General features: G+C 38.7%; 2 protein-coding genes across 5 annotated transcripts; both read right to left on the bottom strand.

Annotated features, from left to right (window-relative positions):
• Positions 1–285: 285 nt before the first annotated feature.
• Positions 286–17,672, bottom strand: ppp3cca (protein phosphatase 3, catalytic subunit, gamma isozyme, a). 3 transcript variants are annotated; one of them, XM_077601459.1, is made up of 15 exons: positions 17,350–17,672; positions 16,958–17,074; positions 12,254–12,451; positions 11,064–11,188; positions 9,569–9,680; positions 7,017–7,162; positions 6,792–6,931; positions 6,497–6,574; positions 6,314–6,408; positions 6,102–6,227; positions 5,885–5,962; positions 5,584–5,668; positions 4,886–4,983; positions 3,060–3,086; positions 286–1,447 (listed from the first exon to the last, which is right to left on the bottom strand). In XM_077601459.1, exons 2-15 carry the CDS (start codon positions 17,016–17,018, stop codon positions 1,281–1,283), a joined length of 1,536 nt encoding a protein of 511 aa, XP_077457585.1. In that variant the 5' UTR covers positions 17,019–17,074; positions 17,350–17,672; the 3' UTR covers positions 286–1,280. The 3 variants fall into 3 exon arrangements, with proteins under 3 accessions (XP_077457585.1, XP_077457584.1, XP_077457586.1); XM_077601458.1 differs by having other exon boundaries at positions 16,958–17,672; XM_077601460.1 differs by having other exon boundaries at positions 286–1,438; positions 16,958–17,670.
• A 628-nt stretch (positions 17,673–18,300) lies between these two features.
• vps37ba (VPS37B subunit of ESCRT-I a) lies at positions 18,301–26,668 on the bottom strand. 2 transcript variants are annotated; one of them, XM_077601464.1, is made up of 5 exons: positions 26,414–26,641; positions 24,438–24,609; positions 20,908–20,990; positions 20,595–20,747; positions 18,301–20,498 (listed from the first exon to the last, which is right to left on the bottom strand). In XM_077601464.1, exons 1-5 carry the CDS (start codon positions 26,516–26,518, stop codon positions 20,256–20,258), a joined length of 756 nt encoding a protein of 251 aa, XP_077457590.1. In that variant the 5' UTR covers positions 26,519–26,641; the 3' UTR covers positions 18,301–20,255. The 2 variants fall into 2 exon arrangements, with proteins under 2 accessions (XP_077457590.1, XP_077457591.1); XM_077601465.1 differs by having other exon boundaries at positions 18,301–20,747; positions 26,414–26,668.
• Between the last annotated feature and the right edge of the window lie 727 nt (positions 26,669–27,395).

Below are 27,395 nucleotides of genomic sequence, written 5' to 3'. Positions count from 1 at the left end.
AAAAAGCAAGTCTTAAAGGGTGTCGGTTGCCAATGAACAGAAGTGAAGGTGGTCAGAGCAAAAGTGAGGCAAGCCACAGAAAAACTTCACAAACGTCAGGAAATCACATCGACTATAAACGCGGCTCGCTCGCACACCAGCATGTAAAAAAAAAATCAAATCAAATATTGAGCGGAGCGAGCCAGTAAATGATTACAGTACTGCTTAAGCTTCGTCATCCGTCTATTGTGTCTCCATAAAACATATTGCGATCATTTAGAAGCCTTATCTAACAGTTGTCACATTTTTTTTCTTTAAGCATGCGCGCGCACATCTGCATACTGTATATTTAACAATAGATGGAGACACTTAAACAGCCTTAGTAAAGCAACAATAGGATCTCAAATGTGTTTAACATTAACGCAGCAGTTAAAACTGCTGAATTTCCTTTAGTAAATACTGAAGCATTGCACCCATGAATTAAAGTCCGTTTTTTTTTTTCCAGAATGTGAGTTTGTCTGCAACTTGGGCAAATGTGTCCTCTTTTGTTGAAATGGATTTATCTTCTAAAACTTTCTTGATGTGCTTCCATCCAAGATGTGGAAGAAAAAAATAGCGGAACGAGTCGTGCTGCGCGTTACTGTACTCTACTTGACATCCCGTCATTTGGTTTCGGTGAGCTCAAACGTACTAGCTGCCGTCGTGTGAACAACTACCGGGCCTACAGCACAAAAAGCATTGTTATCTTCATTTTAAAATGATTTCATTCACAAATGATAATACAGGATAGCGTTACTCCGAGAGAACAAAATACTCGAGAAAATCTTCCCAGAACCTTTGGGCTTCATCAAAATGTTTTCATGAACATTTCATAAATAAGACATCGCATTTCTGTTCAAAGTATAAAATAGTACTTTTCCCACCCCAACTATACTATAAGCAGTAAATCCCATTTGATATCCTGGCGAAAACCTCAAATTGAAGCTGCGAGTGCTGCAAGCTTTATCGCAACAAATTCAACATATAAATTTGCTTTTATATCATCTTAGCTTTCTAACTTTGACATGACTGCAACGTAAAGCAAAAGGACCATCACCGGATGCTATTAAATATATCTAATAAATCCCTTTGATGAATAAGATTCCCCGACTATTGTTTGCGGCCTCCTTTTGTTTCCCACCACTAATGTGTCTGCTTTGTTTTGTCCCACCTGATGACATGATGCAGAAGATGGACGGGAAAAGGAAAGTGAGGTGAAGCGGGATGAGTCAGGGATGGAAAAAAAAGATCGCTTCCCGAGCCTATCCGTCAGTGCCATTTTTGTTGGGCGCGTTGCTATTGATGTTCCCGCCGTCCGGCTGCTGCTGCTGGCCATCTTTACGCGGCGGCATCCTCTCGTTTATCCTGTCCAGTCCACGCGCTTCCTCGAAATTACGAATTTTCCTCGTGGGAGAGAAGCCTTGAATAGCTGAGGGAAAAAAAGCAGAGATGAAATTACTTCAGGCTGCAAACACTGAGTTGCCGCAGTCTGTGTTCTGTTCTAAAAGTATCAACAAAATTATTTTGGCCTGCCGCGGCACAGATGGGGAGTGAATACGACGACACATGCACAATAACTTGGACGAGTCCAAATACTAGAGGGACGAGCTAATACAATCAAACACTTCATGCTCGCTTGACTTACAATTGTATCCCGGAGCAGCCATGGAAAGCAGGCAGAGAAGGTGAGCAAATGAAAAGAAAAACTTGTGAGTCAAATTACTGAGTCGTTCGCACAGTAGCAAGTTCAACAAACAAACATTCAAGGGTAGCATATCTAAAACTGTACCGAGGATTTTCATTTAACAGTTCTCTTGCACAATCAGGTATCTTTAACCGATTAGCCCTTTGACATCTTAAATAGCAAAAATGCACCGGATACCCAAAAAAAACGTTCTGAAGTTAGCGCCGAGGGAAAAAAAACGAACATAACATTCAACTTTTCTTTTAGCAATTCATTCAGTTCCTATTTTGTGGAAATATTCAAGAGTATTTAATGTTCACCATTATGGTCATACTCTATCAGATTTTCAAAATCTAGGATCTAGGCAAGGAAGATGATCTTTAAAACCTCCAGACTACTGAGGGACTGTGCGGTAACCTCAGTCTCAGTCTGCAGAAGGTTCCCACCTTGTGGACTTCCAGTGTGGCTCCCGTTTTTTTTACCTAGGTCTACAATGACTTGTGTGTCTTGTGTCTGTCTTGCTACTGCAACCAAGAAATTTCCAGAAAACGGGATGAAATACTGTCATCTAACCTAACCTAAAATCATTGACCTAATATGTACATAGACACATTAATCCCTATATAATCCAGACTGCATTTGTTACAGGATTATTGTATAATGTATAATGTTGATTTTATAAAGTTATGATTTAATAGCCTCAACTAGAACATCAGCAGGTATGTATTTGATTAGGAAACCCTCAAATGAAATGAAAGATGACTACCATCTCTAGCACTATAGTTTAGTCTGTGTGTATTGTATTGGCCAAGCAGGGAAGGTGGCTTGTTACCCCACAAAGCAAGAGCAATTGGCAGACAAACAATCGATTAACACCCAGATAGTGTAACGGGATTAGCTGCTGAAAATATCCCAGGAAGGGATGTCCCAGGTCTTAGCTCGTTCTTAACAGGCTTTTCTCTGGGTTGGGAGCCACTATTGGCAAGAAAAACCCATGTGAAAACAACAGCAGTAGTTTTACAACAGTACCACCCACAACTACATTAAAAAGATCTCCTAGAATTAAAACTAATCATTACTATACACTATTTGCAATGTTAGCATTTCCGAGAATGTTATTAAATTTTAATGTCGGTAGCTGACTTTAGGTGATAAAAGTGCTGCTCTGGAATTGCAGTAGTGTAACTATAGTTTGCGTAAGTGTTAAATTACAAAAGTACAAGTCACAAGACACTGATAATGCAAGAGTATCCAGCGCATACAGTCAAATGAATAATTCAATATTTTGTGGAACTGCAGATGTGAATCAAATAGAGGGAACACAAACATAAGAAGGGAAACCAAAAGCCATGCGTACCTTTTGCTTTAGCTGCTTCAATAGTAGCTACGTTAAAATGAAATTTGGGGAAAGAAGGCAAAAAGGGACACATTAAAATACAGCAAATACAAGAGCAAGCAAATACTTCATTCAAATCAAGCCTCGAATTCATTAACAATTGTCATCTGACGGTGACGGTGACTGTAAAAAAGGTCCAAAAATATGTCGCAGTCAATGTACAAGCCAATTCCCAGCAACTGGCTATCAACATGAAAACATCTTGTTGAGTGTTTGGGTGCGAATGAGAAAGTTGGTGCTGCTTTGAGATCTAAGATGCGACTGCCAGTGTCAAAGGGTCATGAGGATTTAGGAATGGAGAGCAAGGGGGGATTTGGCTGAGCGATAAGGGCCTGATTTACAAGATACCAAACAGAGGGCATTAAATTGTACTGTTTGCAGACTCTGCATGTAAAAAGTTGCACAAAAGTGACGGGATTGAAAGTGTTAGTGGAAGACAGGAACAGGAAAAGAAATCTGTTGCCCTGCTAAATATTGGGAAGCAAGAAACTGTTGAGTGCGGTTCATCACGCTCTTAATATGTGTGAATTTGATGGATCTGGTCGTCCTGCTGTCAAAGCACACTAAAACCAAATGACACAGATGCAATGAAATGCAGAATTGGAAGTGTTGTTGTCATACAGTGAGTGACGAGGCGTGTCCCTGATTCTAAGTCAGCGCTGAGCTAAATAATAAGCTTCTAAAGTGCTACAAGGAAATTTGCATTAGTCCCTCCCAAAATGGGCATAATAACGTGCAAAAGAGTGCAATTGGCAGACACCATCTTGGTTGCTTCCCTGTCTAGATCAGTCAGCATGAGCAATTGATTTTGCACATTTTTAGTAAGTCAGGCCCCAAGAGGGAGACTGGGAGATGCACAACAGTGACAAAGCTGGATGACACATTTGGATGCCACGTACTCCACGAAAAAAAGAGCTGTACCACACCTGCTGTCCTAGATTTGTTTAGACATGCAAACACACTCTGTATTCTCTCATTGAAAAATATTGTTATTCCAATTAAACTACAAACATATATGCTAGCGGCAGAGAGGTAAAAATAGAACAATTACATTACAAGTAATGACACAATCTTTCTGCTTGCCAACGTTGGCAAAATTGTTTTCACCATGTTAAGGTTGACAGAAATGGTATTTTTTAATGTGTTAATCATGTTGCTTATCGCAAATACTAGGAGTGTTTATCATTAAAGATGGTGCTGATTTGAATTTGCAGCAGTCAGTAGTTTGGCTCTAAGGATATTTTTGACAGTGTATGTTGGTTTTAAACTAGTCCATTTTTAAAAAGGAAAAAAATGCCATGTTAATGGCTTTCTCCACATTGGAGCCCAGAAAATGTGGCTAAAGAAGTCAACGTGAACAATGGCATTCTCCTAAAGGTCATTACATGTAGTCTCTCTCCCAAAGGCTCCACAACTTCTGTAAGCCTCCAGTGTGGCACAGCGTGACACCTGACATGTTTTCTAGGGGAAGAAGGTAAGCGCTAACCTTTAGATCAGAGGGTCAGCAGCCTTTTGTAGGTGATAGACTGACCTCTCAAACAGTTTGGGCTACAAATTCAGGGGTTCTTCTTGGGAGAAGCATGCTGCCATTGATCGAAAGCCCTTTAAAACTACCGGCAAACAGGGGAGCTTTGATGACCTCACTCATGATCTGTACCTCAATGCACTAGTCGTCAAACACAATCTTGGTGATACGGAAGTGAGAGAATGAATTGCGATCATCCGATAGATGCAGCTAGTTGGAAATCTGTACAAAACAGGCAGACTGTAGATAAAAGCAAACTTACCAGTCTGTAATGTCTGCTTTCCACCTGACAGCACGCCCACTGGAAGCGTTCCAGTTGGGGTCAGGCCTTTGAGAGTTAATACACTCTCACTCTCCTCCCTGATCCATGAAAACAAAGCGTATATGATGGCACATATACTTAATGATTTCAATTTATCTTCAAACTAAGAGGTAAAATGTATCAAAACATTTGGATGCTTCTGATGGCAGTGTTATAACTATGGTGTGACACCTGTCATGAACATCAATGAATGCTTATGACACCTGTCATAAGTGTCCTAACCTCAAGTCTAACCTTTAACTTTGCATCAAAATTGGCATAATTTACGTACAGAATGACACTTGCCTTCAAATAAAGTGCAACCAAATGGTTTTACTAGTCAGTTATATCATATTTGTGTTCATTGGAATCTATTTCACATATATTTCCAGACAACATTTTGTCTAATGTGGAAAATTCAGGCATAAATGCTGAGTACATTTTAAGCAATTGTTCATCACTTCATGAAATAAAGAGCGGAAGTAATCAGAACAAAAGTTACTTTGATCCAATGACTTTTCCAGCAAGCATGCTGACTGATTTTGGTGTAATTGCTTGTTATTGGACTACAACTACTCTTCATTGTCAGGTTTTTACATCTTCTCTCTACTCGAGCGCCATAAAAGTAGTAAGTATGAAAAAAAATCACTGGCTCATACCTAAGGACTGAGAAGACTCGGGCCATTTTGCCAACTGCACGGATCTTGTTACGAATGACCTCCTTTCGCATCGCTGAGGTACCACCTGGGCAGCAAGAAATTTAACTTAGAAAGCAAATGGTGAACATGTGTGTTTTAATTCGGTGGTTAAATTCAAGTACCACTAATTGTCTTCGTTTGTGATTGAATGTGCATGTGGCTAAATATACCTCAGTTGCATACAGAAAATCAATGGAAAAGTAGTATATGAAATTATTGGGGCAGAAAATTGGTGATTATCATGTAGTAGCAGCAACTTTACCTTCATATTGATCATCTCCCTCTGACATGAGTTCATCATCGGAGCAAATGTTGAGCACATTCACCAACATCTCTGTCACTGCAGAGGGAGAAAAGTTAAGGGTAGCTTAATTGTATGCTAACTTATGGCTGTAAACTCAACCATGCATTTAATAGCAATTATAAAAGCACACAGTGTGAAATCTCTACCATCTATCGATGATATTTTCCCAACATACCTTTTTCGCCAACAAATGGCAAAGACCATGTGAAGACATCCATAAAATTGGGTAACCAATAAGGATGTGGGGAACAGTTGAACTGTCGGATATTCATCACATTGTTCTCATATTTTAGCACAGCAGCTGGACAAAAGCAAAATGAATCTGAAGATTAATACCTAATATACAGCAAATAAATAAAATACTAAATATGATTAAAAGCAACTGACCTTTGTTGTTGTACACGTCAAGATAATTTGGCGCTGAAAAGATTGTAATTAATGAAGGAAAGCCCGTAGTCTGACTTTTTCTGTACATCCGATAGCTATTGAGCAAAAAAGCAAAAACAATCAGACACCAGACAAATATATTATCAAAATATACATTTTTTTTAAAACAGCAAGCCTACTTACCCTGCATCTTGGGCTTCATGGGCTCTAATTACTGACAACAAGTTATTATTTACCAAAAAGTCACAAACTGCAGAGTAACTGCAAAGAGATTCACAAGAAAAATTGTTAAAACCTGAGAAAAGTACTATACTTTTTAATATGAAATTGAAGGTGAGAAAACACAGAAATGCAGCAACCTTCCACACCTTTTTTTCCGTGTTACATAAGCCATTACTACTAAAGAACAATTCCTTTTTCAAGGACTCTTATTACACCAAAAAAAAACCTCACTACCAAGAAGATTTAATAGAAACACCTGAAAAAGTAGGAACAGCCTCTGACAGAGTTATGGTTGAAGTGTTCCGTTGTTTTTTCGCTCCCGTAGTCTTCACCAGGGTCGGCCCAAATGAGGTCACACATTGGCCCAAATGCTGGAGGCTCTTTAAATCTATCTAACTGTCAGAAAAGACAAATTAAGTAGTGTAAGTAAATTTTCATGACAATCTATGACTCATGTGCCGATTCAAAGCGCGGGACTTACTTTCCTTATGTCGTCAAGGCAGTTAATTTCTGGTGAGAGTCCACCGTGTACACACAGGAACTGTTGATTAAGCAGGGCAGCAAGGGGCAGGCAGTCAAACGCCTCCATACAGGCATCATAGACCCTTTCTGAGTACTTAATTTTACCTGTCACAGACATGGAGAAACAAAGTTCTATGGTTATATGATTCTATCGTCAATATTATATGGTAGGTTACACCATGAATTTTAGTATTAAGATTTTGAATTAAATGGAATGCCTTTATTGTCATTATACAAGTCCAATGAGACTTAAAGCTTCACCTTAAAGAGCACACATAAAAATAAAACACCAAACTGGAGAGCAAAAAGCCGCTGCACCCATGCGCGCCGCCATCTTGGAATCATTAAAAAATGGAAAAAAATGAATCTTAGATTGTCCAATATATTAGAATTTACCTTGCCAGTTTGTGACTTTTTATATTTTTGTATTACTTATTTATGTTTTTTAACTGGGAAAACGCACTTTGTGGACTAGCACCACCAATTTTGTTACACGCAGCTGTGTATGATGGCAATAAAGGCTTTTGATTTGATTTGATTTGATGATAAGTAGGAAAAAAGAAAAAATAGTATATAGAATAAAAACAAAATGAGGTAGGAAAGTGACTAAAGTGCTTAGCAGCACGTGATAGAGGTCACTATGGTGTTTTTGTGCAATTACCAAAGTACAAGACGAACATTTGCAGTGCTAAGACTGAAGTAAAAGTCGGAGAACATTGCTTATTGATATGCATCTGGCAATATGATGACATTTTATCCTTCAGTGACATTTCTTAATTGAGTATGGATTAGTTCTCCGTCCTTCCTTTAGTCCAACGTATCCATTAACGTGGATAACAAACACACAAATCATTGGCACAATCAACAACGTTTAAGCCGAGGAGATGCTGTGACTGATTTCTGTGGCTCCTTAGCCAAGAGTCACAATATATCTTCCACAGTGTCACTTGTACAGCAGTGCAAATCAGATTGAGGTCAGGGAAAGCAAACTCATTTCAGTCTGGAGCAGACAGGACAACGCCAAAACAGCACAACACCGCACAGTTAGTGCTTATTTCAGTAAGAAAAGAACCTCACTGCAGCCTGTAACGTATATACCAAATAGGGTATAGAAAATATCTATCCAGTGTTGTGCATGTGCCTTACGCGGAAAAATAATATATAAGGTGCAGTGAACGCCCATGAAACAACCAGCTACTAGTTCTCGTGGCAATGAGTTTAAAAGGAGAAAAATGTGATAAATCAATCATTCAGAATGAACTAACATTGGTGAGAATGTTACATCACACATCCAAAGATGTATAGGGTGTAAAGATAACAGTTTTGTGCCTGCAAATGAGGTTGCATGTGGGTAGAGGTGAAGATGTTTTGAATGTATTCAATTGGTACTTGGCAAGGTTGTCTCTGTGCTGTCCCATAAAGCCACGCAAAGACACATACAGAATACATAGAAACGCCAACGCAGGCTACAGCCGCCATCCTGTTTAACTGTGTGAAATGGATCAACAACACGCCAGACAGCACTCATCACTCTGGCAGTTTGTCATCTGCATCATTGCAATAAAAAGCCTCCTTTGGCTATGTGGCGTCTCTTATGCAGATAAAGTGTCAGGCTGATCTCACCGACACTTTCTGTCAAAGACGGCCAGGGACACTGGTCAATTTATGAAGTGGAGTCTGTAACCACGCACTTGCAAACGGTGGAAATGAAACTCATATTCAAACATTTCAGATGCACTTGAATGCATTTTTGCCCAAAATAGTAAACTACAGAACAATATGCACTCCCACCCAGAAAATATGTCGTCATTCCCTTTATTTTTACTACAGAATATTTTTAAACCACCATTTATCGTTAATTTGCTTATCTTCTGTCTTTGACATGATAGTGGGACCCTATATTTGAAACTATTATATAATAGCCCAAGCATTACAGGTGAGCAGGTGTGCCAAAGACCAAACTACAGTATTTGAATAAAAGCACCCGACATGTTTATTCATGCAAGTACTGTAATCCCTCGAATATCGCGAACATTGGTCTCATGGCCACAAGAAGACAAAGGACTTGGAGTAAAACTCCCATTTACCTTTTTTTAAATTTATATCAAGCGGAGAGGAACTGTTTTCACTGTGAGTAAAGTATTTAAAGTAGTTACATTTTTAAATATATACATTATATTTAAATATTAATATATTACAGTCTTTTGACTTGCTTATAGCTGTAATATTTAATAAATATACACTTTTGGATGATTGTACTTGTGTACTTGTATATCTGTATATGCGCGAAAACATGTTATTGTGGTAGTTCTAATGAGGGTGATCCTACTTTGCGGTTTTTCGTTTAGCGCAGCCATGTCTGGTCTACATTGACCGCGATATTCGAGGGATTACTGTATTTCCATAACATACATTCATTATTATGTGACAGCATTAGTAGCTGAGAAGAAGATAGAAAGTGGACATGCAGGAAACTGGCATTGATATAGCTGAAAGAGCTGTAGTACTTACATTCCTGTTTGAAGGTGAAGTACTCTGTGAGGTGCCGGCACTCATGGTTCCCTCGCAGGAGGAAGAGTGTGGTGGGATGGTTGATCTTGAGAGACCAGAGGTAGAGAACACACTGCAAAGACAGATAAAGTAACAGGTGGAAGTTGGAAAATTGACTGATTTGTGATGCACAATGCTCGCTGTATGCATGTAAAGTATTTATCTAATTGTATAAAGGAAGCCAGAAATCAAATGAAGGGGAAAAAAAATATACATCTGCCCTCTACTCTAAATCAGACCAAGGCTGAACGATAAATGCCTTCATCTCGTATTTGCAACACAGTGCAGATATGGGCACATAATAGGATTATGGTGTCAATTATGAATCAAAGAAACATGTAATTGCTACGTCGGTCGGTAAAGAAGCTGGACTACTCGCTTGCCCTGAAAGGCTTTTCAGAAAAGGTATAACACTACTTCAAGGAGCACTTTATGTTCCCTTGGCAACCACGTCCTTGTATTCAATTTTATGTAGACCAATCACTCATTTTGGAAAGAGCGGTGTTGCCTTTTGTTTTAAAAAATAATAAAATAAAATAAAAAGTTGAGTCCTAATAGAGTGTACCAATGTGGTTATTTAGATTACAAATGCTAAAAAGATGGTGATGTATGCACATATCTAATCTTACTTCCAAATTAATGAGAGATAACGAGCACATTTTATCCTCACAAGGGTCGCCTGGGGTGCTGGAGCCTATCCAAGCCAACTACGGGCACTAGCAAGCATGTTTTTGGGATGTTGGAGGTTAACGGGAAACATAAGTCATTAAGAAAATACTGATTTGTACAATAACCTAACATACAGGATGTCAATATTTATTGATGAAAAAAGAATATCGCCATGAAATTTTTGAGTTCTTTTTATCCATTGCATGCCTAATGATTAGTCATGATCTAAAGACTGACAAAAAATATCTTGTAGTTATAATGTTTGCCTTAATTATATATAGCTGCCAAGTTTATGAGTTTTTTCACATTAAAAATGTATTATGAAATACCCATATAATAATAATAACAGGTAGGAGCTCCCAAACATTGCATCACAAATGCATAGGAGAGCAGAAGGACAGTTCAGGGATATTTTGAGACGCTTCTATACATGCTTTGAGATCCTTTTACTCATGAAAGTGGGTCATCATTGCAGCTATAATGAATCCAAGCTTAGTCTAGTTGCCACCCTCCAGCTATAACTCTCACCAAGGCCACTGCAGACCACTTGGTGCAGCCGCTCTACAGGCGTCTATTCCAAATGGGCATCTTATTTTTAACCATTCCATTCATGGATGAACCGTGCCCTTTGGAATTGGCACTCAAACAGAAATTTAACCCAGAGGCACATGGACCATACATTGAAAGCAGCACAGAACAATACTTACTGAGTGTGTATCATTAAACACTCAAACTAAAAGTGATGTGTGGTTTAAAAAAAATTAAAAAATGTAAACTAAAAACATACCTCAATGCTGAAGTATCCTCGATCTACGTAGTCTCCGAGGAAGAGATACCTCGTATTACTAGGTGATCCTCCCACTTCAAATAACTTCATGAGGTCAAAGAATTGACCGTGGACATCACCACATACTGGTAAAACAAAATCAAGGCAGTTTTTTTAACAAGTAGATTGTGCAAAATGTGGAAAAAGTAAAACCGTCTGCATTGGCGATTCAGCAGGCTGTCTGCCATGTTTTCCTCCAATTTATGTGACGTTATAACTTTCTCGGTTCGGCTGTATCTGGAAAAGGCATTTTGTGTTTTCCAATTACAATAAAGAAACCTTGTACTTGTCCTCAATGCAGCTTTCAACTTCATAATCAAACTCTGCCATCTTTATATATGTACATATTTATTTATATGTTTATTTTTATATTTATATATTCATTTTTAGATATATTTATATATTTATTTATTTATTTATTAACTTATTTATTACCTATTTATTTATGTCTAAAATGTATTTTGCTGTGTCTGTATTCTCACCCTCTTGTTACTGTGACAATGAAATTTCCCGAATGCAGGATGAATAAAAATCTAATCTAATCTACTATTTGCCTGTATTCTCACATATTTGTTGTTGTGAATGAATGTCATGCAGCCACGATAAGTGAACTAATTCACCAGAATGCAATCTTTTCTTGAAATCCATTCTTTTCGAATGTTTTACAAATCAGATTTGTCAACAGGGACGTCGCACGTGCGAAGATTCCTGTAGCTGATACCAGAAAACTGCTTTGTGTTTATATATCAGCCAGAAGATCTTGAACCTACAATTCTAATCTTATCACCGACTGACTCCAAGTTAGCTGACTCCTAACTCTCAGTTGCTCTTGGAGAAGTCATTAGCCTAGGGCTACACATACTGTATGTTCTTTGCTTAATGGGTTTCTTTCCACCCTGCATTGTGAGTGCTGTACGCAATTCAGGCCAATAATACAGAATGGCTTTGTCCACTGTTGTGACTGATGAAAATCAATTTTAAGCGTGTTAAACTGTATAAAGGGAACACATTGGTTGTGGGGGGCACACTAAAGTGGCTTTGTCAAACACTGTTGAAGAGTTAGCATCAAACATTACAAAAGATGATTGAAAAAAAAATCATTAACAATCAACAAAATGGCATATTAAAGAAACGTTGTTTTACAACCATACCTGTAATAGGTGCCTCCACCTCCAACATGCATTTCTCTTGCCGAAGGATGTTGGCTCCATCGTTGATGATCTTTAGCGCTACATCTTCTTCCACCCTGCCCTCTTTCACAAGATGGTTACGTAGCAGCTCAGGGTTGGGTTTGCCATCTTCAAATAGCTCTTTTATAGTCAATTTATGTTGTGGGGGGTATGGCACAGCTGTTGACGAGAAAAAGAGTAAATTATTTGGGCAAAAATGTCTGTGAAAGCATCACGATCACCAAGTGACTACACAAATTGAAACTATTTGTATACTCCCAAGCATTTTCAGTATGTAGATTTGGCGTGTGAAACGTTACAAGCTCAACAATGACAGGAAAAGCATAACCATTGGGAACTGATTTTGAGTGAAAATGAAATCCTAGAAGGAGAGGAGTAGACTCATGAATCTGCATGTCGCCGAGGTACGTAATATGCAAGATGAGGCTGTGCAACCTTAACACGACTTGTCTTCCTCCAGCAAACTGCTCCGTACCACCCACACAATCCTTTTAGTGATCAGCAAAAAAGGTCAGCTCAATGCGTTTGAGGCCACTACCTGAGAGCTTCATGATTAAAATCCACTTAAAAGCCCATTTGTTCTCACAGTCTAATTTAGCAAAAATATAGTGCCGCGAGGAAGACAACCAACACAACTGCATCTGAAATAAGGAAGATACTAGCATGGTTTAAACATAATCCACTATGGAAAATAAATACAATTAAAATTGCCAGTCGGTCATTTGGCATGATGTTATATACATATATATATACAGGTAATGGGTAATTAAGTCTACTCGTGCACACAACACCGATAGGCAATGGCACCCTTTTTTAGAATAAAACTTCATTACCCACAATCAATACGTGGGTAGGCTGTTATTCCTTCCTAAATAAAACATTTTTTCCAATCCAATATCCTGTTTTGGGTGTTTTTTTCAGAGGGTTGGAACGAATTAATTTATTTTTAGTTCATTTCAATGGGAAACGTCCGCTCGAGTTACGAAAAGCTCGACATACGATCACAGTCCCGGAATGGATTAAGATCGTATGTCGAGGTACCACTGTATATAACTGAAAAAATGCATGACTTATAGTCCGGAAAATACGGTAGTTCTCTTGTGAAATGAGTGGGTGCGGCTTATACTTGGGAGTACCTTAGAGTGGGAAAATTCCATTTTTCTAAAACAAAATATAGTAAGTACATTTTTGTCATGACTCTTGTAACAATCACATTTTAGGACATTTATTATAGTGTGGAAATTGTTCATACAAATGTCGAACTTTTTTCTATGAAAAATGCATTGACTCCTGCGGTATAAATAACCAATAAGTGCACCTCAGCCTTCAAGGCACGGCCGTGAAGAGACCCGTAAGCTGAGGTGGTGCAAGCTTTAAGAACAGATTAGGTAAAGCCTCTATTAGCAAGGGCTTCCAGATTCAGGGGCTGTTTACTTAAAAGCCCTGACACACTCGCGACAGCTCCGGGAAGGAACAAAGCAGGTTTTTGAAACTAAAAACAATATTGATGAGCTCTCAAAAAATGAAAATCAAAAAATCCTAGCACCACAACCACATTTAATGGCTTCTTCAAATAATACCTCCGCCTTAAAAAAAACAAAAAACAAAGCGACCTGCAAATGATGAAACAGATATCATTCAATGCATTGAATAATTAAGTCTAGCGAATTAAACAGACAAGCGAGACTCTGACTAGTTCAGCAAATACGACCACAGAACTCGTGAGCTTTTGACCATGAGGAATACATAAACACGCAGTTATAAACAGCAATTCATAAAGATAGATGCATCCAAATGTGGCCTGTACAAACTGTTCAAACACAGATAGGGAAGTAGCACTGTCTGTCATTGAACAGTGGCACTTCATTCAAACAGAGTGCAGGGAAATAACACGAGCACAAATGTTTGTTCTCTCAACGAGGTGAAGTAGGCTTTTACGGGCAAGTGAGGAAAAATGTTTTGTTCAAAATAAATAGGTCCCAATGCCCTGAACTGGGTTTTTTTTTTATTAGAGGGCTTGGAGCTTAATTAGCATTAATGTTTGATGAACTCTTCTTGAAAATGACAGACACACATTGGGCGACTGCTGCACTGCATCAACACCCACGCCGTCTGGCACCACAACAAACGACTCAAGAAACAAAGGCACTACTATTTACCATCCCGCCCACTCTAGATTGTGTTTGGCCAGTGTTATGGTCCAGTGCCTAGAATACGTTTGCTATTGTTTTGAAATCAATACGATATAGACATAATTGAATGATAAAGATGTGGCTGAATAGAGATGAATGGAGCAGACTGGCTCGCTGAATTATAAAACCCTCTTCAGATTGCTCTAATTATCAGTGAATGCATTAATTATCCTTGCATGTTAATCAGAAAATCCTTGAGTTTATTCCTCATCGCCATCAGTCAAAGTGGGTTTGACGGTAGCTAGCAAAATGTGCTTATCTTTCCACTTGTGCTTCATTTCATTTAGCGGAAATGTCCTTTCGAGCTGTCACAGTAGCTAACAAGGGGTTCAAGAAATGGATCGCTAATTATTTGGAAGTTCAAACTGTTGTTTAAGTCATTTTCAAACCTACAATTGTGTTAGTTAGCCAATCACAGGTCACACTGGGATGAACAACCATAGACCGCAAGGGTGTCAGACTCGGGTTGGTTCGCGGGCCGCATTAACATCAACTCAGTTTCATATGGGCCGGACCATTTTAGATATAATATTTAGATATTTTTTTTAATAAATGGATTATAAGAACTGGCTCAAAAGCCCTGAATATTCCATTTTTTATAGATCTAAAAAAGTGTTTATTGTAGCTTTTTTTTTTCTTAGTAAGAGAAAATCATTTATTTAACAATTGGTTTTCATTTCAAAAGGAAACCATTTTTTTAAATTATGTTCCATATTAAAGTGTAAAACAGAAAATATTTTTATATATTTTTAGATTTTACAAAATGATTTTTGAACTAAAAACAAAGAAAAAATGGTTTAAAAAATTGCAATTATTGATTTAAAAGGGGGAAAATAAGGAAATACAATATACATCTATATCTATCATTTTAATTTGATCCTAAAACAGAAAGTCGGCACTCATGATTTACTTTCTCGGGCCACACAAAATGACGCGGCGGGCCAGATTTGGCCCCCGGCCCGCCACCTTGACACCTGTGCCATAGAGATAATATTGTAGATATTGTCCAATAATATGTGTGTAATGAGTGCTGTTCTATACTAGACCCAATGGAACAATGTTGTTTCTTACATGCATTGTGGTCTTCTTCAGACTTGTTTAGTTTTGGATGGTTTAAACACGCACGGTTATGTTGACAGAGGAAATGTGCCGATGAAAAAATACATTTATGCTAGCTAATGCCGCTAGGATGATTGACTCAAAGTAGACGGGTGTTGTTTGGGCACAGTCATTGAAGACGCCTACAGCGTTTCAGAACTAACAGGCCAAGCATTTTTTCTTCATTATCAAAGCTTAATTACATACAATGAGTGTATTACACGCTTAAGGCTTTTTACTCATGCAAAACTGGCAGGCTTGGTAACAGTCTTTACTTTTACCCAATAAAATAATTTAATAATTATGACTTGGACTGTCACTCACATACAAGTAGAAATACAGCTAAATGTTGGTTTGTTTGCTTCATTTCTGTTAGAAATAGTTATTTAATATCTAGGGAAATGCAAACCAGGTCATGGTTCACTCTTCTAACGTGGACCTTGGAGAATGAAACTTCAACACATGGCGGACTTAAATACACCAGTTACCCCAGAGAGGCCATGCTTCCGAAATATGTGGCACAGATTACATTGTATCACAATGGGTGTAATGACTATCCCATTTTAATTAAACATATTAGTTTCGGGCTTTCCCCAAATGACGAATGACTCCTAAGTAGCGTCGTCCTTTTTCCTTCCCCGGTTCCTGTTCTCTCTGACCAGCATGCGGCTGGCCATGTTGGGAAGATCACTGGGGAGATTCTTTCCACAATTACCTCCCTCACTCGCCACTGGCTCACACTTCAGCATTCCAGTCCCCTGGCAGGACACACTCCGAGTGCCCTTGCCGACAGACAGAGGTGTGGGCTTTGCTTGCTTTAAGTAGTTGTACAGTTGGTTTGAATTGGGTTGGGTTGGGTTATGGTTTCGGTTGGGTTGGGTTTTGTTTTGGGTTGGGTTTCCCCAGGGTTTGCCTCAGCCTTGGCCTTGCCAATCTTGGGTAGACTACACACAACAAGTGGTGTCCTGTCTGCTCCACGAAGCAGTGAGACCTCAGGGTGAAAGAATCCATCTTGTCTTGTTCTGCTAGCAACCCGATCGGACCTCGGGTATTCCCGCGAGTGAGCACGACCCTGAAGAATTAGGTATTCCACTGTCCTAAATGTCAAGGACAGTGAGCAAGCACCAAGATAGGACTATGACTCTCCTTTGATTTACACTGAAATGCCACATACATAAACAAAATAACTGCAGTGTAGATGATGTGCCTATTAAGTTACCAGACATGTATTTGTGGAACAGGTGATTAACAGGTTATGTACAATTGTTCATGCATTCATTTACAGAGTCAACTAAGATCTGCAAAACAGGGAGCGGCTCAGGTTCAAAATGAAAAATAATCAAATAAAATAAAAACATAAGTGGACATCACTCACCTTTAATGAGCCGTTCCGTTGTGGACTGTTTCTCTTGTTTGTCTTTATCTTTTCCTGACATCCTCGGTTCGTTTGTTTTTAGTTGTTGAAATGTGGTGCTGCTCTCCTCCACGTTAGCTTGGGACAAAGTAGCGCATCGGTTTCGTGCTCTTGACTTTGGGTTTTAATATTGATTTTACCAACATACGGTGGAGTGTCGGTGGGGTGGGAGGAATAAGAAAAAAATAAGGCTATGCAAGGAGCTGCAGCTCTTTGTGCTGTGCTAGCTTACTTGCAGCAACATTAATGCTGGAAGAGATTGACGCTTTTTCGAAATGTGCAAAAAAAAAAACGAAAAAGGGGAGTTCCTTTGTTTTGGAGAACGATGTCACTCCCAGCAAATGTGCAAATACCTGAATAATAGCGACAGTCAAGCGTGCCGTTCCGAGATAATCCGATTGAGTTAGTACTCTATTTTTCGCTAGTTAGCCAGCTAACATATTGAATGTAGTGGCAAATGGGCGAAGAGGAAAAAACGGCAAATGAAGACTGGTCGTTCATCTTCGAGGTATAAGACGCTCCGGGAAGAAGAAGAAGAAAAAAAGGACGGCGTTGAGGTAAAGGGTAAAGTCGTTCCAAGAGACAGAGCAGGTCTTGACAGTGTATCGTCCTCCTCCTCCTCAGATTAAAGTGTAATCTGACAGTGTGAAGAGGCAACGGTGGATTTCCTACAACATGGTGGAGCCGCCGTGACGTGACTATGGAAACGTGACACGTGGGTTGGGGCTGCGTTCACAAACACTGGGCGAAAATATCAACTCGGTTCATACATAATTGTGGATTAACAAATTCACAAATTAGCGTTAGAGAAAAAGCAATGTGGTTTATTAACCCGTATAAAAGGCTACTGAATATCGGTTTGGTAATGACATTTAAAAAATAATAATAATATAGACCAGCCGTCTACAATGGACTTCATTGAAACCACAATAGCAAGATCAATCATACAAGTGTGGTAAATAAATATAGATCATTATTATTTTTGAAATATTTTAGGAATAAATTCAATTAAAAAATGTTACATCAAAAAAAAATGTCCACCTAACGGTGCAGTGCCAGTCAGTCTGGGTTCGAATCCCACCAGGTGGTGTGAGTGGTTGTGCCTGTGGTTGGCTGGGATAGGCTTAGCACTATTTAAATAAGGCATACTAATGAGTTTCTAGAAATAGCAACAACACAAATCCATGCATTATCCAACCAAATACACTAGATGGCCATCTTGTTCAATGTGTAGAAATCACACTTCACCCTGACAGGATCAACATGACATCAATACTGAGCACATTATGAAAAGAAACTTGCACTGATAGAAAAATTCGAGATTTATTTAACTTGAAAATAGCATAAAATTCCACCTAAACATTCAGAATAAGTAAACACCTAAACAGTACACTGAAAATATCACCAACCACATAAAACCATGGCTACAGGTATCAGGTCAGCTGAACAGCAGCTAAAAAAAAAGTTCTTTTTTTCTTTTATTCAAACTAAGTACATACGCCATGCACAAAATAATTATCCTTTCATCTTTAGAAATGCTTTTTCCATCAAGTCATTTATGATTTATCTTCCAATTCTGTATACTTAGAACTCTTATCTTGTGGCTTGACGCAACTGTGAAAAAGATTAGATCCTTTCATTTCACGAGTTGCGTTTAAAAATAAAAAAAACAAATTCGCACATGCAAAAATATTCTGTCACGCCACGCACACCTCAGAACAATGAAGGAAGGATTGGGGCGATCACAAGCACCAGTAGGCAGAAAGCCTGATGATGTCACCCTGGCACATGCTCAATGGTCTGGCCTTCTGCTTCTCACATTGAGAGCAGACGATAACAGACTCGACAGTCGCAAGCTGCTCATTTCAGAAGAAGAAATCATCACATTTCCCAAACCGGAGCAAAGTCCGTGAGCAAAATAGAGAAAATGGAGCAGTCAGTAGGAAGTGGTCAACGCCACTAAACGTGTAGGCACTCGCGGTTCTTAAACAGTGCACAGCAACAGCAGTAAGGGGTGAAAAGTGATGTTTTAGTTACAACACAAAAAGGTTATTTCCAACGCGTGGCTGGTCGAACAAGTTCCTATGAAAGAAATCTGCTTTGAACGTGTGCAAATGCGTTTTGGAATCACATCGCAGACAATTCAACTGAAGACACAGTAACACAGAACTTTTAAACAGTGATGCATAAAGCCTTTGGTGCTCAGAAAGATAAAACACATATTTTTGAGGACAAAACGTATTGAAGGTTGTTGGAAGAAGCCCCAGACCAAACAAAGGGTGTTCAAGACAAAAGATACACAAAGCGCGGCACGACAACGTAAATCTAAAGACACGCAAACAAATTGTACTGTATGGCAATATTCAAATCCTTCATCTTGGCTTTAAAAGGCTGAAATTATCAAAAAATAATTCCGCCCGCCATCTTTTTCCAGTCCCTTTTGACATCTGCCCTGATATTGGACTAAAAGTGCAAAAGTCAGCCCTCTTTGAACAAGGCGGGTGTGGACCCTCTGAGACACCTTTGCATTTTGATTCACCAACCAAAGATTTCCTATTCATGAGTTATCAGTCTAGATTGTTTATCAGACACATATCTATAAGTACTATTCAATAGAATGATGCTGAAATGATGTTATTTTCTATGTACCATGTGAATGTGGATAGTAAATAAAATGCTTTCCCACCCTGAATATATTTCGGGAAATGATATTTTTGTCAAAACACAGTAATTATGGTCTCTGTGCTTGCATACACATAACCAGTAATATATATATTAGTATGATGCAAGTGGAAAACAATGAATAAGTCAACTTAAGTTTCCTCTCAAGTTCCAATGACGTTTAGGGAACAAGCCAGGAGAGTGGAGGGATCAAAAACTAATGGGCTTACAGAGGTGAGGGCACTCAACATAGACAAAATGCTAATAGATGACAACCTCAACGAGCCACACACTGCAGCTTATCATGATAGGCTACACTGAGTGCTTTCCTAGGTGGAGATTTGGGCTGAAAGGAGGCCAGGCTGGTCGTGCCATTTTTGTTGTTGTTGTTCGGAGTGTTGTTGGGAGTGAGAGGTGTGAACAGATCCCCACAATTACAGATCGACTTCAGCTTAAACGGCGCCGTGCTGACCTCTGGACTGTCTGGGAATTGGTCATAATCGAAACGACAAACGCCAGAGAAAATAGTTCTCAAGAGTTCCAGTGGTGAAGCGTCCTTGGCACGCACTGCTAACTCTTGGGTGGCAATGGCCTTGATTCATTGAATGATGAAGCCAGGTTGCGGGGCCACGCGAGAAGGGGGTTTCCTAGGCAAAGCGGAAGGGTACTGTGCTAGGAAAGGATAGCCTGATGAAACATTCGGGTAAGGTTGACCCGTTCGAGGAGGAATTGGTGGATACGGTGACACGGCGTAGAAGGTCGAAGGCGCAGGGTTGACTGTTGGAGCTGGATTTAGCAGCGGGGCCGGCTGGGACGGGGGAGCTGGAGGCTTCCTTCTGGGCTGAACAAGAGGGGATGAGTCACTGCCTGCCTCCGTGAGGTAGGAGACTGAGGGTCGAGCTCCAATTGATATATCCTGAGATCGGGAGTTAGATACCGATGCCTGTGGAAGCTGAAGACCGTTTAGCACCATCTCCTGCAGCTTCTCGATCTTCACTCTTCTCAAGTGCGCCAGCTTTCTCTGGTTCTGGTAGGAATCAATAAAGGCTTCCAAGGTCACGTCGCCATCCAAGAAAGAATCGGCCATATTCTATGGAAGGAAATCATGTGCAACACATCAATACAATACGAGAGTGCGTGCAATGACAACATGTACTCAGTCAAAGGGTAAATAATGACGGCCTAGCAGAAATACTTGAATCGTTACAGGTTTGCAGGAAACACATTTTTGGAGACAGCAATATCATTACCTCCGTTTCCTCTTCTACTTTGGCTCCCTCTGTTTGTAGTAGAGCCAACAGAATGTCCAGTGACGAGTTGCCAGTTTTGTGATCTAAAACAACAAATAAAATATGCCCAATTAAATGAGAATGAGTGCTAGGAGACCCAGCACTTGTGAAAACGACCCTTTTGGAAATTGCCATTTAAAACTAAGATTTACATTTATCCAACTATATAGTTTTTTTTCTGAATCAATGAAAGACTTATTAACGTTGTTTACTTGTCAAATCAAACATTTCATCAGACAACACTTCTGGGTATGAAAGCACATGCTTTTCACAGAGGAAGTTGTAAAAAAAAATTAAAAAAGAAAGTGCCGTCAGCACATCTAATAACCCCAATTGCTTTCTGTCTGTGCAGAACTTGTTCAAATGAAGTGATCACGTTACCCCTTAATATCGATGGTTTCGGTTTTGTTTGAGCTCCAACACAAGTCTGAAAGTTAACACCAGGAATTACTTTGTATCAGATCAACCACAAACACCAAAGACTTCATTCATCAGGCAGGTCCTGTACGTGACACATTTCCTCTTCCAAATGTCCATTTCACATTTAAAAAAATGGCAAAGATTCAGTGAAGTATTATGTTATATCTAATAATGAGTCTTCCCCCATTAACCTCAAATGTATTATGTCTTATGTCACCCGGATTCACATCCTTAGTCCATGTACAGATACTATGCATACATTTTTATACTTGGGCTACAATGTTTATTTTAGGCAGTTGGAATGTGAAATGCCAGAACATATAAGGAAGGTGTCTTATTTTTACTATCTCCTGTACTGATGCCCCTGAGCCAGAACAGTTCATAAATATTTGCCCTAAGTAAGCATGAAGACTTGTAGAGGACAACATCCTACTAAACTGGATCAATTCCACAACACTGCACACAGTGTACAGCCTTCACCGATTAAACTACTACTTCCAGTAGCCATGCAAAAAAAAAGAAGGTCATCCTAACAAAAGGGAAGCTCTGACATTCTGGAGAATTGTCTTCGACCTAATGCAGAAGGATCTCCAGTATATGGAGAGCAGAATAAGGAAGTCCAGAAACCAACTGGTGTATGTGGGTGTGGACAGTATTTCATCATCATGAAAGATAAACAAATACTGGAAATATGAGACTTATCCCTGACTGCCATCAGCTACAGTGAAACAAGGAAGTAGTATAAGGCTATCAAAACCTAATTTATATCAGTAGCATGATAATAAAATTCCAGGAAGAACAAAGCATCTTGGCCTAAAAATTCTGCCTATGGTGATTTAGGGAAAAGAGCCAAATTAATAAGGGTACAAAGTAATTCATTTAAATTGTTATTTTCATATATGAAGGGCAAGATTTGAAATTTGAAAATAAGTTTCCCTGTATAAAACTTTTTATAGTTTCTACAAACAGCAATATCCTTTGCTGTCTAATTTCAGGAAATACAATGAATCCATAGACACCCTCATTTTTGAAGTAAAAAGCCAGTACTGTCCAGTGGAAGACAGACAAAAAAAGTCAGGCTCAGTCATCCACCATTCGCTCTGCCCACTGCTTATGTTTCCCATCAGGCTTTGGCAGTACAATGGTCCACTGTGCTAAAACATCCCAAGAGGCAACAGACTGCTGTGGCATTGGACAAGGTTTGCCCTTGCATCCAACAGTTTATCTCAATCAAACAAGCATTTTTTTAATTTAGCTTTCAATTTCAATTTCCTTTCCCAGCTGTTAAACCGCAAATCCATAACTCGTATGGCTAGGGCAGGCATTTAAGGGGTTAGGGGTGATCCATCGGATAACCTACATTCGACAACACAGCCTTCCTGATGACAAAACCGACAACCGAACATCTCAGCCTTTTAAAAAGATAAATTATACTAAAATGAAAACATATAATATTTTAAATTCCCTCTAATAGTGTGAACATTTATAATCAAAATACCACATGTACAGTTGCTATGAAGTGAAAAAAAATCTTTAATTACTCGTGCTATATGTAGCAATGTTTCCAACCGATAGATAATAAATACTGTTAAACAGCTAGAGATCGCATCAGTGTTTTGCGGTACAGTCTTTTGTCTTAAAATTATTTGCGAGTCCCAAATAGAAACAAATACAAATTAGCATTTGGTGCACAAAATGTCAACACTTTTATTTTTTATTTTTTAAGTACCGGTATGCCCACTAGTGTAGACTTGCCTCTGCCGGCTTAATGGTGACATGATACTGAAAAAAATGTTGCATTACTAGAAAAATAAAAGCAGGTAAAAGAAGGTGAAGCAACTCAAAATGTAGAGCTAGAAATTGTGAAACCATTTAAAACTAATAATGACTCTTTGATCAGCATAGGTGAAAGGTAGAAACTATACAATTCCACCAAACAGCTATACTTTCCATTTCGCTGCTATTGTTTTTATTGCTAAGCGTCTGGCTGATGATTGAAAAGTTTGCATGCCTCCACACCCAAAACACACAAGTAGTGCATGGTTTGAGTCTAATGCAGCTAAAGTGAAACTTTTGTCACGATAATCTATAATGAAGAGCTCAAGCTATTTTGAGATAGTTGCTGAGCAACCACTGCGTCAACACAATAAGAGTATGGCCACACCGTGGTCGGAAAGCAGTGTGAAGGAGCGTCAGCAATATTGAGACTGCATCAGACTCAATTTAGATTTGCAGATTTCCCTATCTAAAATAAAAGCAGATTATTAAGCACCTGGTGACGCAGCAACTTCTCGAAATAAGCTGTTAACAACGCCTAAAAGGCAAATAGCCAAACTGGAAAAACAGGTTTCAGAGGACGGTATTTGTTCAAATGGACAGCAATACCACATGAGAAATGCATGTTGAAATTAATTTCCACTCAATTTGAAATTGAGGAACCCTGGAGCCGATCCCAGCCAACTTTGTAACAGAATGTGGGCGATACCCTGAATTTCTGGTTAGCCAATCACAGGGCGCAATGCGACAAATGACCATTCACCCGCACACTCATACCAAGGGAACATTTGGAGTGTTCAACCCTAACAATTTTTTACTTATATTAATTGTTCCAGTTTCTTTGGAAATGTATTACTAGGTTTGACATGACTTGTGAACATTAACCTCCTAAGACCCAGACTTTTGCAAGGCATGCATTTTTATTTTCCCTTTGATATTTAGGCTAATTGGGGCCTGATGAGTGTAAAAACAAAGAACGATCTTTTTACATGAGTTTCTGAGAAAAATGATGTCATAATGATGATCATAAGTGGACGCCAGGCCCTTGTAGTCCAAAATTTAACATTGTAGTCTTTGACAACCAAAAATGTGACGTCCACACGTGTGGATGCCAGGTCATAAGAGGTTAAAAAAGGTGGTAGCACATTTCTCTTCCATAAAAATGGTTCCGCAAAAAAATACATAATGAGTTTATGATAAGATTGGGCTCTTGTGATCTTATCTGCTTCAATAAAAGAATGCATACATCAATATTGGACTGTGTTACGGTAGGCACAATAAACGGGCTTTTATACCTAGAGTGGACTTGCGTAGCTGATAAGCTTCAAAGCTTTCTTGAAGGCATCCATATCTCTTGGTGAGAGTCTCCTTCTTGAGCTCCAGGCCAGGTTGGAGGGCAAGGTTTTTCTCTGCTTGGGTTCTGTTGTTTACAAGTGTTGTCTCTTTGCTTTGCTGGACATCCTGCATCTGGGAAAAACATGTCAGCGATATATTGAAGCAAAAGAAAATGAATCAACCCTGCAATTAAGATATGACAACTTAACATCACAAACAATAGAATGCGTTGGAGTGACTCACTCAAACACCGAGAAAAGAAAAACATGTTATACTGGAAAAGTAGCTAAATATATAAAATACCATTGTGTCAGGTAACCAGCTTGCGCTATCATAGACGATACAAATCTTTCTTCAAATTGAAAAAAAATAATTTGTAATAATTGACAATTTTTGAAGGGAATTGAATTTGATTGTTGTCACAAGCTACAATTACATTTTAAATTCTTTTATCACCAACAAAACACAACAAGCAGATGCCACAAAAGTTCTTGCTCTGGCAAACCACGCATTTCCATTGCAGGCTAGGTATTGGCTTCATATAGCACATTACTGTAGTGCATCTCTGCATGCTAAAGTTTCAGTCGCTGACTCGTGACACCCACCATCTTTGTTTACAGTCTTTTTTTGTTTCAGACCTACCCAGAAAGCACGTATCCGTGTCTTTCCTCGGCCTCTTTTCTTCTCGAGAATCAAGTCAACAAAAGTATTGTTCAAGTAAATAAGCCCATCCCACTTAGCAGCTTATAGAAAGAGAACCCCATGGAGATTGGCAGACTGACAAGGTGTGGATCAAAAACAGTAACACTGACTCACAACACACTACTTGCCCAATTTCGGGAAAATGAAACCAATGTAGAGGACTTAACCCTCTACCTTTTATGACAGGGTATTGTTTAATTTACATTACAATATCAACACTTACCACCTTGAGATGTCCAAGAATGTGGCTTTCATCGTTCTACTTTTATTGACTTTATCTATAGTAGACTTCCAATTCATTTGAATTGGAAAGGTGACTGTTGGTTCAAATGGACAAGACGTCTATTGCTGTCGATGGCAGCCGATGAGTTAACAGAAATCAAAAAATGAAAGTAACAATAAACTTCTGTCTATATTTGTAGTTATTTCTATTCACTCAATGAATAACATATCTAAATAGCTTTATCTCACAAAGAAAAAAGAAAGACAAAAACGAGTGCAGTAAGAAAATAACTAACCGGCTGAACTAATAATAGTGAAGTCGAGAACGCTATTTTTGGATCAGATTCAAGTATTTTAACACAAAATTCCGAGCTCCATATCAAATATAGTACCTAGTGTGGCAGCATTTTGCACTCTGGCTTTATGGAAAATACTGCTTACTGAAAATAGGAAAAATAGTTACATGTATGGTAAATGAGACAATGGCGATACTATGTGGACGAATTAAAACCATAATTAGCATTTTGAGCCTTGCGGTATGTCAAGACGACACGTATCCCGTCTGTAAGTGTCGTAGCTAGGAAACTTCTTGGCATGTTTTCTTTCGCGTGACTCACCATGACAGTGCTTTCTTAATGAGGATAGTTCAATTTTCGCACCGATCCCAAAAGTATTTCAACTTATAAAATATCTCCACCACTTTCCAACTGTTTTATTTCAATATAACAAGCATTTCCCCTAACGAAAAACATCCCATATGGAACAATGTCGTATACAAGACCAGACTTTGAAACGCTTTACCCATTTGTTTGTCAAGGTTATCAACGTGTACGTTAATCAACAACTAACTAAAATGTATTTAGTTTTGTAATTATGTTATACAACACAATGACAAATATTCAAACAGTGTTGATGGGGCGTTTAGTGGGAAAACAAAACAAAGGCTTCAGGAAACGCAAACGACAAGAGAGCCAGTAGCTAGCAACTATCGACTAGCAAGACTTGAACATACCTCGTCCATTTCGCCAATTATTTTGGTAAGTTTTTCGTCGTCTTCTAGAAATTCGTTGAGCTGATGCAACGTGTACTCGCTAAACTTGCTGGAAAAGGTAGACATTTTCGCTGCCGTCGTGTATTTTCTCCTCGTCGACAGACACTCGTCTCGCCTCGGTTTGTGACAGCTGACTGAGCTTCTCTTACAGGAAGTACAAGTATACAGGCCCAATGTTGCCTTCAAGTTCCGTCGGAAATAATTAACCAGAATACTAATTTGGGTTCGTAGCAATTTGAGGGATGGTGTCAAATTTAAGAAATTACTTTTACATTGTACGACCGTATTTTTGACAAAGGTTACATTATTTACATGAAGGGTATACCCTGACCATCAAGGCAACCACATCAGCGCCAACGAATCAAAGCTTTATAAAATATACAAAAGCTCAATTTCTTATTATATGAATACGTTTTAAAGGGTTTAGAGGCGGTAGAAATAGCGTAATATAAGAGTAATGAAAGAGAGGAAAAATGATTATTCGTGATTAATTTTTAACCACATCAAAACCGGAAACAAAATAATTGGAAAATGTCCAATTACTCATGAAAGCAGCATTTGGCCTTAATCCAAAGGTATTATACAGGCTCAATGTTTAAATATAAAAAAAACGGACACACAATTTCCAGATTTCGATAGATAAAAGGTTCTCATTGAAAGTCTTTTATACTATATTTGTTTAGAACAAAGATATAATCATTTCACAATAAATTAATATTTCTCTGGGGAAGTGCATAACTGTGGGTCACAAATATTGTGGGGGTTGATCTTTTCACCTGAAGCAGGTTTGATGACATACATGAAAAATAAATAAAACAAAATATATAGAGTTCATAGAAATAAACACACAAAGGCTGCACAAGTTGCTCAGGGAAAGAAAAGAGTGCTTGAACATTAAAATATCAAAGCTTTTAACTATCTAACTTGAACATATTAAACAAGT

This window comes from Stigmatopora argus, chromosome 5, assembly GCF_051989625.1.
Source record: "Stigmatopora argus isolate UIUO_Sarg chromosome 5, RoL_Sarg_1.0, whole genome shotgun sequence".
NCBI classification, from domain to species: domain Eukaryota; kingdom Metazoa; phylum Chordata; class Actinopteri; order Syngnathiformes; family Syngnathidae; genus Stigmatopora; species Stigmatopora argus.
This window is presented reverse-complemented; position numbering and strand designations above follow the sequence as displayed.

Bases quoted from the DNA above. Each gene is read 5' to 3' on its own strand.
- ppp3cca (XM_077601458.1), bottom strand. From the start codon at position 17,018: ATGTCAGGAAAAGATAAAGACAAACAAGAGAAACAGTCCACAACGGAA. The intron at 6,409-6,496 runs GTAAGTAGGCTT...TTTGCTCAATAG, and splicing joins CATGAAGCCCAAGATGCAGG to CTATCGGATGTACAGAAAAA. The intron at 5,963-6,101 runs GTATGTTGGGAA...CTCCCTCTGCAG, and splicing joins GCCATTTGTTGGCGAAAAAG to TGACAGAGATGTTGGTGAAT.
- vps37ba (XM_077601465.1), bottom strand. From the start codon at position 26,518: ATGTCTACCTTTTCCAGCAAGTTTAGCGAGTACACGTTGCATCAGCTC. The intron at 20,991-24,437 runs GTATAAAAGCCC...TTGTTGTTTTAG, and splicing joins GCTACGCAAGTCCACTCTAG to ATCACAAAACTGGCAACTCG. The intron at 20,748-20,907 runs GTAATGATATTG...TTCCTTCCATAG, and splicing joins AAGTAGAAGAGGAAACGGAG to AATATGGCCGATTCTTTCTT.